The sequence below is a fragment of the Armigeres subalbatus genome, chromosome 2 (genome assembly GCF_024139115.2).
Source record: "Armigeres subalbatus isolate Guangzhou_Male chromosome 2, GZ_Asu_2, whole genome shotgun sequence".
NCBI lineage: Eukaryota > Metazoa > Arthropoda > Insecta > Diptera > Culicidae > Armigeres > Armigeres subalbatus.
In genome coordinates this window covers 313,306,474-313,319,395 of record NC_085140.1, presented here as the reverse complement: position 1 = coordinate 313,319,395, position 12,922 = coordinate 313,306,474, and the positions used below count along the sequence as shown (strand labels likewise).

The 12,922-nt window shown below is 38.0% G+C and overlaps 1 protein-coding gene across 1 annotated transcript; it reads left to right on the top strand.

Annotated features, from left to right (window-relative positions):
- Positions 1-78: 78 nt before the first annotated feature.
- On the top strand, positions 79-1,899 carry LOC134212596 (la protein homolog). Its single transcript, XM_062690596.1, has 3 exons — positions 79-233; positions 410-1,343; positions 1,405-1,899. The coding sequence occupies exons 2-3, from the start codon at positions 420-422 to the stop codon at positions 1,642-1,644; spliced, it is 1,164 nt and encodes a 387-aa protein (XP_062546580.1). The 5' UTR covers positions 79-233; positions 410-419; the 3' UTR covers positions 1,645-1,899.
- The last annotated feature ends 11,023 nt before the right edge of the window (positions 1,900-12,922 follow it).

The following is a 12,922-nucleotide window of genomic DNA, read 5'->3' as shown; positions in this document are numbered from 1 at the left end:
ATCAAACAACGGTTTTGAGTGAAAACAACCCACTTTAGTTAGCTTTGGTTTTCAGTGTAGATTTGGATGAGCGTGTAGTCGATCGTCGAGATCGTATCGATGACGATCATCATTGAAAACGTCTGATATGTCAGATTTTGCGCTTTTCCATTCCGCATTCGTTTTGTTTTCAACGCTAGAATTACACGTGCGATTCTTCATTTTCATTTCACAAAGTTAAATTACGATTAAAAGTAAGCTAAATTTCTATTCACGTTCTATTACTTATCCTATGTTCTAGTTTCTCTTGAAATGCGGTTTTCGTAACAAGTTAATTTTGCATTTTGGGGCTAATCGATATTGTTTTTTTTATGGCTGAACATTTTGCTTTCCTGAATGACATAACCTTAATATGATGTTTGGTTTACAGGAAAATCAACATGACCGAAGTCGAAGCCAAGTCCGTTGCAGAAGAAACTGTCGAGCAGGTGGCATCTGAAACTACAAACCCGGCAACAGAAACAACTGATAATGCATCTAAGCTGGAAAAGTTGATCATTCGTCAGCTAGAGTACTATTTCGGCGACTCCAATTTGGCCCGTGATAAGTTTTTACAGGAACAGATCTCAAAGGATGAAGGCTGGGTACCGGTCGATGTGCTGCTCACGTTCAAAAGACTGAAGGCCTTGAGCGAAGAGAAGAAAGTGATTGTGGATGCTATTGAGAAGTCAGATGAGGGATTGATTGAAATAAGCGAGGACCGTGAAAAGCTGCGCCGCCATCCGGAGAGGCCACTTCCGGAACAAAACGAAGAAACGCGGAAGGAAATTTTTGGACGCACTGTGTACGTGAAGGGATTCGCCCCAGAAGATGGAACCCAAATGAGCGAGCTGCTTGAATTCTTTGAACCTTATGAAAAGATTGTCAACATCGTGATGCGAAAGTATCACGATAAAGCTATGAAAAAGTATTTGTTCAAAGGAAGCGTGTTTGTTACCTTTGCCAACAAGGATCAATGCGCAGAGTTCCTGAAAAAGGAAAAGCTGGAATACAAAGGAAAGGAGCTGATCCGAAAGATGCAGGATGATTATTTCGAGGAAAAGAAAGCCGAACGGAAGAAGAAGGACAAGAAGAAAGAGGAAGATAGGTTCAACATTGACCATCTCCCAAAGGGCGCGTCTGTTCATTTGGCCGGCTTCAACAAGGAAACCAGCCGGGAAACCATTAAGGAGACTATTCTTAAACTGGATGAATCTCTTGAAGTGGCATTCATTGATTACGCAAAAACTGATAGCGAGGGAACGGTACGGTTTGCAGCTGACGATGCCGGAAAGAAGTTCATGGAGAAGTTGACTGACGCTAAGGTAGACGTATTTTTCGTATTTTCATGTTAATTTAAACTATAATCCAATTTTTAATTCACAGATTAAAATTGACGATGAAGAGATCACCGCTCGATTATTGGAAGGAGAAGAGGAAAAGGAGTTCCTACGGAAAGTGGTCAAGGATCAGCAGGCACGACGACAAAACAGTAATACACGTAATAAAGGACGACATCAAAAGGGAGGCAGACACCACCATAAAAACGGTGGCGATAAACGTAAGGCGGAGGGTGATAGTAATGACCAACCAGCGAAAAAGAAGGCGCAGAAAGCGGATGATTAGACCATCCCACTGAAATTGGTCTGCAATTATTTTGATAAGTTCCATTCTGAAGAAATGGTTGAATTTACCATTTAATCATTTTTAACACATGATATCTGGGTTATATTTAATATTTAAAACTATACATTTCAGTAAATGTTGATATGTATAAAACTTTCCTTGTAGTGTTACATATTCTTCATAAATTTAATATGTGAAGCCGCTACTTGAACTAAAAATAGATATGTGAAGATTACATAAATCCCAAGATTAAAATCTGTTAAGAATTCAACTTTATAGAGAAATTTTTCCTTGGTTTGGGTGGGTTCAACTAGCAGAGTTAACACGAGAATATTTTTCCGTATATCACTCTGTTGAAGAGTGAAGAGTTTGGTCGGATTCGTTTGCCCACGACTGTCATCTGGTTTGTTGGTTGGTCATGTCAGTGTTAACAACATGACGAAATTTAATAAAAAATAATCACACTTCTTGCGGATGGAAAAACATTATCGTTGGAAAAGTGTACTATGTACATACATTGGCATTTTTTCCTTCAATATTCACTTTGTTTTCCATCAGATTTGCTAGCTTTTCATTTCTGTTTCGCGATGTGATACCATCGGTTCCAATAGTGTTTTTTTTGTTTCGATTATCTTGGAAAAACCTCCCCTGGGATATGTTACCTTGCCGCGGTGGGTGGGCTTACGCCATTAGCACTGATATGGCAACCAAAGACATCCTGTCGTGGTGGTATCACATGTTGACTATTTTTGTTTAATGTCGCGTCATAATCTGGCATTGATGTGATGCAACGGACGTCGAGTCTTGGAGTCTTGAATGGTAGTGCAGTCAGGCAGACCTCATCCCTCAGTGATAATTTTGGTTGATCTCTTCTTTTCTGCAATACTTTTCTGAAGCGTTCCCTGATTATGATGAGTCGTAGCCACGCTTAATTCTAGCTAGATAGGTACTTATTTTTATTAAATGTGATCAAGTTTATCGACGGTAATAGAGAATTGACTGTTGGATTCACTGAGTAGAAGTTTTATCGAAACTAGGAACGAGGAGAGGCGACTTTTTTATTTTGTTATGGCTCACTTTGAAAAACATCAATTAAAAATATCACAAATTATAACGATGGTATGCAAACAATCTTATAATGGCTTCATTCTCGATCATTTTTACTAATAGGGAATAGACGTGATGAAGCCTTACTTTAAGTAGTGATTTGTTTTATGTCCTGGAAAAGTGTTGCCTACGCTGATTACATCTCAAAAATATTTGTTAAATTTTAAGATCCAATCGATTCTGAAATTAGTGGGACAAATTGACTCGAGTTTAGATTTTTTCATTAAAGGTAACATGGGACAATTATGCATAGAACGGCAGTATATACGCAACATAATCTACAATTATTATAGATTTAAACTGAATAACGTAGGAAACATGTAATAACTAAGACAGACAAAATGATTGGATAATTAAACATTGTAAGACGATATGACACCGTACTAAACATCTGATATACAATTAATTGCATATTATTCGGCAACTCGGCCGTACGAAGACCATTTTTTGTTAAGTATCTTGGCTGTACATATGCACTGCACATGTTTCGAAATGGACAAATTGAAATGAAATTTGCGAAAAAGAATCCACGTGTCTTGGAGGGGGACTCGAACCCTCAACCTCCTACTCTCTAGATGGGCGTGTTAACCCCTACACAACAAGACCATACTTAAAGGTCACGTTTGCCATGGCTGATGATGCATCAGAATCCGAGTACCAACCTCCACAGCGGTTAGCTCGTTTTTGCAAATTGAATATCTTTTGGATGCTTGATTTGTCCAATCTTCACATGTGCTCTACTGTTGTATATCCACAGTCAAGCGAGTGCACATTGTTTATTATTCGAGAGCATCACATTCTATGCCCCCAACACTGGGCGGACTTTGTATAGAGTGTGAATCAATCACATTCTGCTGTGCCAAAGGCTTGTTTGGCTAATGCATTTGATGTAGCTGCATGAGTTATCCAGAGAGTAGGAGGTTGAGGGTTCGAGTCCCTCCAAGACACGTGGAATCTTTTTCGCAAATTTCATAATAACTCCTTCTTCTTACTGGCATTACATCCCCACACTGGGACAGAGCCGCCTCGCAGCGTAGTGTTCATTCTGCACTTCCACAGTTATTAACTGCGAGGTTTCTAAGCCAAGTTACCATTTTTGCATTCATATATCATGAGGCTAACACGATGATACTTTTATGCCCAGGGAAGTCGAGACAATTTCCAATCCGAAAATTGCCTAGACCGGCACCGGGAATCGAACCCGGCCACCCTCAGCATGGTCTTGCTTTGTAGCCGCGCGTCTTACCGTACGGCTAAGGAGGGCCCCAAAATTTCATTTCATAATAATTTGTCCATTTCGAAACATGTGCTGTTCTCCACATATTAAATATTCATCATAAAACTATCCCTAACCTGCCCAAACTCCTTAGGCAGCGATATACTATGAGTATATCCCGCAAAACTTAAAACCCCCATGGGTAAAGATGTTGGGATGTTGTGAAGCCTCATCCTTAAGAACCTGGTGTATCATGGACGATATGAATTCCAAATTCACATCGGTTACTTGGTCCCTGGAAGGATACATCAATAAAATAAAATTAAAAAAAATATCTTGGAAAAGCAGAAAAAGTCGTCATACCGAGCAAATTTAATCATTTTATGTTACACAGTTCCACTGCCGTCATACGCATATTTGTCCCATGTTTGCTGGGATTTCCTATATACATGGGACAGTTATGCATATAACGGCAGTCCAGGGGCCTTTCATATTTTAGTCACCATGATTTAAACTTCGGACACCTGATAACACAGTACAAAGAAGAATGATTGCAAATCGGAAATCGAAAAATGTGGGAAATATGCGGGAATCGAAAGTCCATGCGGGAAAAATTGCTTACTACTTTAAATGCATATGATTTTTCACGTAACGTTGGAAACTATTTGAGGAACAATTCGGCTTTGTCTAATGTATAATGAAAATGATATTGACCGAACCCAGAATTCTTTAACATCGAGTTTAGATCTCTTCTCGGTAGTGATGATGATAAGTAACATGTCCATCTATGCTTCGGCAGGTTTCTAAGACCAAGAATATCTCCGAGAGTCCACTATAAAGCTAATTAGATGTGAAGATGCTTGATCGATATTCTCTTGAAAGAGACTCGATTTTTGTCTGGATACTTGTCGACAGTAGTCGAGTATATCCAATTATGTTCAATTCCAAGCACACATCTCAACAATCTGGTCATTCAATGTTAATATCATAATTTTATCACATGATAACGCTGTAGGGCAGTAGGGGCAATATGATAGCCACTCTCAATTTGAGCTTGAAATTTGCATTATGCTAGTATTGTTGGCTGACACATTGTTCGATAGAATCAGACCGCATCGTGCTTTCGTGCTGTGCGGTTCTTTCTCTCTTTGCGGAAGGAAGTTTTTAATACTACCCGAAGCTATTTTAATTTCAACGGTGCTTCTTAGCGCTATTTCTACCCACTGATCCCGTTACGATTTTTGCAAGGACCCGTGCCTTCGTTTTACGTTGGACCCGTTTGCGGAAGTAAAATTCCGACAAGCGGTGGTAATCCTGCAGGGACACCGTTCTGGGAAAAAAACCTCTTAGAAGTTCACGTCTCCACGCTCAGCCATGAGCATCAATAAAAACAAGAGGAAGGGGGAGTCTTTGAATTCTCCACTTCCTTCAAAGAAACAAGGATCAAAACCGTCCTGCCAAAGCGCGGAAAAAATAGAAGGAAGCTGGAGAATTCAGATATTCCTTCTAACTCTAATATCGGAAATAATTCTTCTCCAATCGAACTGAGCAATCAGTTCGAATTGATTAATGATGAAATTGAGCAAATCGAATATACCTCTAGCCCAGGTGATTCGATTCATGCGAAAAAGCAAAGGATTCCGCCAATTGTGGTATCTGTTGCCGAGTTTTCTGGCTTTCGGAATGAAATCTTGAGTAACCTTCAGGGGATCAAGGTTTCATTTCAGATTGCTAGGAAAGGTGACTGCCGCGTTTTGCCGGGATCCTTTGACGATCGCAAACGTCTTCTTCAGTATTTAACTGAGAAGCGCCATAAATTCTTCACATACGACGACAAAACTGAGCGGTTGTTCAAAGTCGTCTTGAAAGGTGTCCCCAGTGATGATAAATCACTGGATGAGATTAAAATTGAAATTTCTCAATTACTTGGATTTTCACCAGTCCAAGTAATTAAGATGAAAAAGAAATCCCACTCTGGTACTTCCCAGAGGGGCATTTCTCAAGAATTTTATTTAGTTCATTTTAACAAAAGTGAACTAAATAATATGAAAAGTTTGGAAAAGGCCTGTATTATGTCTCATGTCCGTGTTACATGGGAACATTTCCGCGGGCCTGGAGGAAATTTCCAAAACCCCACCCAGTGCCGTAAGTGCCAAAAGTGGGGTCATGGAACCAAACATTGTCACATGGATGCTAAATGCATAATTTGTGGTGGAACCTCTCACGCCAAAGACGCATGTCCTGTGAGAGAAGATTCCAATAAATTTAAATGTGCAAATTGTGGGGGCAATCATAAATCCAATTTCTGGGAATGCCCTTCACGCAAAAAAGTTTTGAATTCCCGTGCAAAATTGATGACGGGAAATTCCAATCGGATTCGATGGGTAGAAATTTTTCAAACGCTCAAATTTCGAAACCAGTTACCGGTCGAGCAATTCATACCCACCACAATTCACAAACAAATTTTGCCGCTCGTCAACGGGTAGCAAGCACTTCAGTAAATTGCAATTCCAATTTTTCGAATGTACCTACGTATGCAAACATCGCTGCTGGTAGACAAAATTTCTCTTCTCAAAATGAGGTTTATACCCATGTCCCAACGGAAAATAATGGTCATGTTGCCGATTCAGGTAGCATGACTGCTTCCGATTTTGATTTTTTACCTGAACAATTGCATCACATGATTGATGCAATGTTCAAAGCAAATACCATTCCTGAAGCTGTTCAGGTTGGTATAAAGTACACACAAAAAATTGTTATCGGACTCCGTTTCAATTGATCTAAATAATTGTGTGAAAGTTCTAAATTGGAATGCCCGCTCTCTAAAGGGTAAGGAAGATGAATTATTCAACTTCCTAACAGTTCATAATGTGCATATTGCCATTATAACTGAAACCTATTTAAAACCAGGACTCTCCATTAAACGAGATCCAAATTATTTTATCTACAGAAATGATCGTCTTGACAGCGCCTGTGGTGGGGTCGCCATTGTCATTAATAGACGTATCAAACATAAATTATTTTCTTCGTTTGAAACCAAAGTTTTTGAAACCTTGGGAGTTTCTGTTGAAACAAATTTTGGTCAATTTTCCTTCATTGCAGCCTATATGCCTTTTCAATGCAATGGGCAGCAAAAGAATTTGTTGAAAGCTGATCTTCAAATTCTGACTCGCAACAAATCAAAATTCTTCGTAATTGGTGACTTCAATGCCAAACACCGTTCATGGAATAATGCTCAAAGCAATTCCAACGGCAACATTTTATTTGAAGATTGTTCTGCGGGATATTATACTATTCAATATCCCAATGGCCCAACTTGTTTTTCATCCACTCGAAATCCTTCGACAATTGATTTGGTTTTAACGGATTCAAGTCAGCTGTGTGGCCAATTGGTAACTCATGCTGACTTTGACTCAGATCACCTTCCTGTGACATTTGAAATCTCACAAGAAGCCATTTATAATCCAATCAGCTCTACTTTCAATTATCATAGGGCTGATTGGGATTTATATAAAACGTATATTGATAGGAATTTTGATGTTGATATTCCTCTCGATACCAAAAGTGATATTGATAATGTATCTTTGACAAATTTAATTGTCGAAGTCAGAGGCATTGCAATTCCTAAATGTGAAGTTAAATTCAACTCCATTATTATTGACGACGATCTTCAGCTACTGATCCGTCTTAAAAATGTGAGGCGAAGGCAATACCAAAGAACTCGCAAAATGAAATTAAAAAACGTTTCGCTATTCTGAGAAATACCAACTTTGAGAATAATGTCTCGAAGTTGGATCCCAGTTCGAAACCCTTTTGGAAATTAACGAAAATTCTTAAAAAACCTCAAAAGCCAATTCCAGCGCTTAAAGAGGGAAATAAAATTTTATTAACAAATGGCGAAAAGGCTCAAAAACTTGCTCAGCAGTTCGAGAGTGCCCATAATTTTAGTCTAGGTCTCACTAGTCCAATTGAGGATCAGGTTACACGAAGCTTCGAAGACATTCTCGACCCTTCGTTGGGAACTAATTTGGATGAAGTGAGATCTATTACTAGAAAATTTAAAAATATGAAAGCCCCGGGTGATGATGGTATTTTCTACATACTTATCAAAAAACTTCCTGAGAGCTCTTTATCCCTTTGGTTAATTTATTTAACAAATGTTTTCAATTGGCATACTTCCCAGATAAATGGAAAAACGCCAAAGTTGTTCCAATTTTGAAGCCGGACAAAAATCCAGCTGAGGCTTCTAGTTATCGCCCAATCAGTTTGCTTTCTTCAATAAGCAAACTGTTTGAAAAGATTATTTTAAATAGAATGATGGTTCATATTAATGACAATTCTATTTTTGCTGATGAGCAATTTGGTTTTCGCCATGGGCATTCAACCACTCATCAGTTATTAAGAGTTACGAACTTAATTCGGCTCAACAAATCTGAAGGATATTCGACTGGAGTTGCTCTTCTTGATATAGAGAAAGCATTTGACAGTGTTTGGCATGAAGGTTTGATTGTAAAATTGATGAATTTTAATTTTCCTCTGTACATTATTAAACTGATCCAAAATTATTTATCAGATCGCTCACTGCAGGTAAACTATCAGAATTCTAAATCTGATAGGTTACCTGTACGAGCTGGTGTTCCCCAAGGCAGCATACTGGGGCCCATTTTGTATAACATTTTTACTTCTGACTTACCTGATTTACCACCAGGGTGTCAAAAATCTTTGATCGCAGATGACACAGGTCTTTCAGCCAAAGGGCGAAGCCTTCGTGTCATTTGTAGTAGATTGCAAAAAAGTTTGGATATTTTCTCCACTTACTTGCAAAAATGGAAAATTTCCCCGAATGCTTCCAAAACTCAGCTTATAATTTTCCCACATAAGCCGAGAGCTTCTTATTTGAAACCTTCTAGCAGACATATTGTCACTATGAATAGGGTTCCAATTAATTGGTCTAGCGAAGCTAAATATTTAGGACTTCTGCTAGATCAAAAATTAACTTTTAAAAATCACATTGAAGGCCTTCAAGCCAAATGTAACAAATATATTAAGTGTCTATATCCACTTATAAACAGAAAATCAAAACTTTGTCTTAAGAACAAACTTTTGATTTACAAACAAATTTTAGACCTGCCATGTTGTATGCTGTGCCAATATGGACTAGTTGCTGCAATACCAGAAAGAAGGCACTCCAGAGGATTCAAAATAAAATTTTGAAAATGATTCTGAAGTTGCCTCCGTGGTATAGTACCAATGAACTTCATAGAATTTCTAATATTGAGACATTGCAACAAATGTCCAACAAAATAATTTCCAATTTTAGACAAAAATCGTTGCAATCTTCTATTGCAACGATTAGCTCCTTGTACCCTTAGTATAAATTAGGTTAAGTTTAGTTTAGTTAAGTTGAAAACATTGTAATTCCTACATGGTTCAATTCAACCAGAGGAAAAATTCTAACTGCCAGAGGCAATTGAAATGTATTAATAATAACTAAAAATATAACATAGCAAATAAGGATGATAGTGTTAAGAAAACACGGAACACCTATAGTCTAAGAGATGAATGCATGTATTAGATAATTAGCAAATAAAATTAGTAAAAAAAAAAAAAAAATCGATAGAATTGTTTTATCGGTGGATACTTCAGGGGGTCATGTGGAATGTGGCGGCTGTACTCGGGGCAGTGGTGTGGTGAAAGCGGTTCTGGGGCAGTTAGGGTTGAGTTTTAATATAAACAGATGCATGATTGAACAAAATTATAATACTTAGGGTTCATATTGTGGAGTTTATGAACAGCCAAAGCGTCGAGGATAAGCTTTTAGTTAGCAACTGAATTTATGTTTCCGGTTTGGAATATATTTAATAGTATAGGTTTATATGGACTCATATTTACCATTAATAGAAAATTATATACAGATATCTTTTTATTATACTATGTTCGCACTATGGCCTGAATAACATGTTATTCAAATTATCGACAAAAGAAAGCTCATCAAGATAGCCGAATAACATCTTACAAGGCCCTAGTGCGAACAGTATTAAGTATTTAGGATGTGTTTTTAGTTAAGTTAAACAGAAGATATGCATGTACAGTATCCCCTACTTATCCGGAGCTCACTAATCCGACGACTCGTTTGTTCGGATCTTGCTAATGCAGAATATTACTGTATTATAACCATTGCATAATGCAGAATTATAGCAAGAGAAGATCCATTAATTACACACTTTGGGCAACCCTCCTCCCCTCTCTTAGCGTTACGTAAATTATGGATGCTCCCCAACTGTATTTTTGTGTCTGTTGTGAGATTAATTACTAATGTTTTGCGGGCCGGCGAGTGAAAGCGGCCCAATTCTTTTATCTACCTCTTTCCAGACGACCAATGATGAATTATTTCAAGAAAATCTCATAGTTCCGGTATCAGCAGTGGTATTCATAACTTATACTATCTACAACCACCGTCAATACAGGAATTTTGCGTTCACAACATGATGACTTCAAGGACAATCCCCACATCCTCTGTGAACTGCAGATAAGTATTCCGTTTATATTCTAATTGCACTGAGCTCATTCTAATCTGAACGGTGAATTAATTGACTTGCCACATATTTAGACACATATAGGCTTATTCTGCGTCTCGTATAAGAGGAGGCGTTTCGAATGATGCGACAATTGTCGATAGGGGCAGTAGGGGCAATATGAACATACGGGGCAATATGAGCCACCCTCATTTTGAGCTTATTGACAAGTTTTATCATGTAAAAGTTATATGATCTTTAAGAGGATGCTCCACATATGCATCAACGTGAAAACCGCATTAAAATTCAATTCAAACATGAAAATACACATGAAAATGTAAATTTTCGCTGCATAAGCAAAAATATTATAAGATTTCAAGTTTATAAATAAGGTTTTGACACAAAACTGATTAAAATACACGTCAAAAATACACCACAATCAAAAGATATATTAAAATTGAATATTGTTCACTCATATTTATATTGATACAAATCTGAATTTATCATAACACTTTTTTTCCAAAACCAGTCTCTATGGGGCAATATGGGCATACCTGCATAGAACAAGATATCATGCCTTAAAATGCGAACAAGTTCAAATTTCAGTAGTCAAATACAAGAATATTATCATATATGTAAGATTCATTACGGAAAAATTACAACAGCGCATTACTGCGATAGAAACAGAAAAAATGAACATTGACCAATTGAAATGTGGCTGTTCAAACGGTCCTATAGGAATATCATATTCTTCCATATTACGATACTTTTTTCGCCTAAATAAAGGTTTTGGAAGGGTGGCCCATACTGCCCCAAATGGTGGCTCATATTACCCCGTATAGTCCGGAACACACATTGAAATCAATACATTTTCAAAAGTGCATTCCAACAATTTCCAAACGCATTTTTCTTCATTCATCGACGTAATATGAAAGGTTAAATTCTCTAGTACAAGTCAACTACATTTGAACGGTGTTTTTTGAGTTTTTCAGCGCTTTTCGGAACGATTTTTTTAGGTGGCCCATATTGCCCCGATCACCCCTACTTCCCATTGGAATAACACGGTCGTCTCACGTGAGACGTGTCGAATAAGAATAAGCACGATAGTGAATAATCAATATCATTAGTAAATTTAAATATTCCCGTGGATTAGAAAAGCAAGTGCATAAATTACTATTTTATGGCAACATATCACTACGAAACGGGACCTTTTGGAGCCTTGGGAAAACTGTCAAAACGCACGCAAACGTATCCGTTGTGTTTGGTCCATTAAGATCTCGGCCCGGTTGCATCTATAGATATAATCTATAGATATAATAATTATAAGGAGGTCTTAGTGCAGTACCCACCGGACGTGTTGCCCGGTAGACGCCCAAGTAACCAAAAGTTCCTTTATGAGTACGTTTTTCGCTTAAGCAGCTCAGTGAAGCTGATTAAGCGAAAAACGTACTTTTAAAGGAACTTTTGGTTACTTGGGCGTATCGCTCAGCGGTATTTACATCAACACAGATAAGGCTGTGGTCAGATGGTGCGTTGATATTACAAGATAACAAGATTTATCGACATGATTTTCTAAGCTTTCCAGCGCTTTTCGGAACGATTTCCTTAGGTGGCCCATAATGCCCCGATCACCCATACACAGAAAAAAAATCCGTGGTAAAAACTACTATTTTGTAGACTATGCTCTGTTTTACCAAGAAATTTCAGTAAATTTTACCATATGGTTTCAGAGAAATTCACCACTGTTTCAGTTCATGCATGACATGTGACATAGGCCACAGTTGATTTTTACTGCGCGCATGGTAAAATCAAACGGGTTTGTTATCTGCTGAAAATCGTCGGTGCATATTCTTAGTTGTTTCGACTGCAATATTTTTTTGCGTATGTATACATATGATGTATATGTACACTAGAGTGGGGCGCAGTTGTATGGAAAAACGCAAACTTCGTCCGATCAAGTGAGATCAAGGTTTTTCTGAATCGTTTTGGGACCCCAATCAACTGTGCAAAATATGGGCTCGATTGGTTGCGACCTCGCATGCCGCATCGCGTTTTAAATTTACATGAAGATTAGTATGGGAAAACGTACTTTTTTACATTTTTGCTATTAGCGGCTTCAATTTATCATCAATCACGTGACTCAATACGTTAGCATATAGTCTGGAAGATGCCGAAAGACTTTGCTGAAGAAGGTACGTATCTGGAAGGTCTACAAAAAATGTTATTACGTTTCGAAAATTGATGGTTCAAACCATATGCAAGAAATCAATGTTTCTGCCAGCACTACCGGACGACCTATAGACAGGAACTAATAACCGGGACTTCGGTGTTGGAATTTTTCGGTGTTGCGCTTGAAGTCTCCATCGGTGTGTAGAGTTCTAGGTATACAGTTGAAAAGACACTATAAAACGCTGTCAGTTATCATGTTTTTTGCATATTT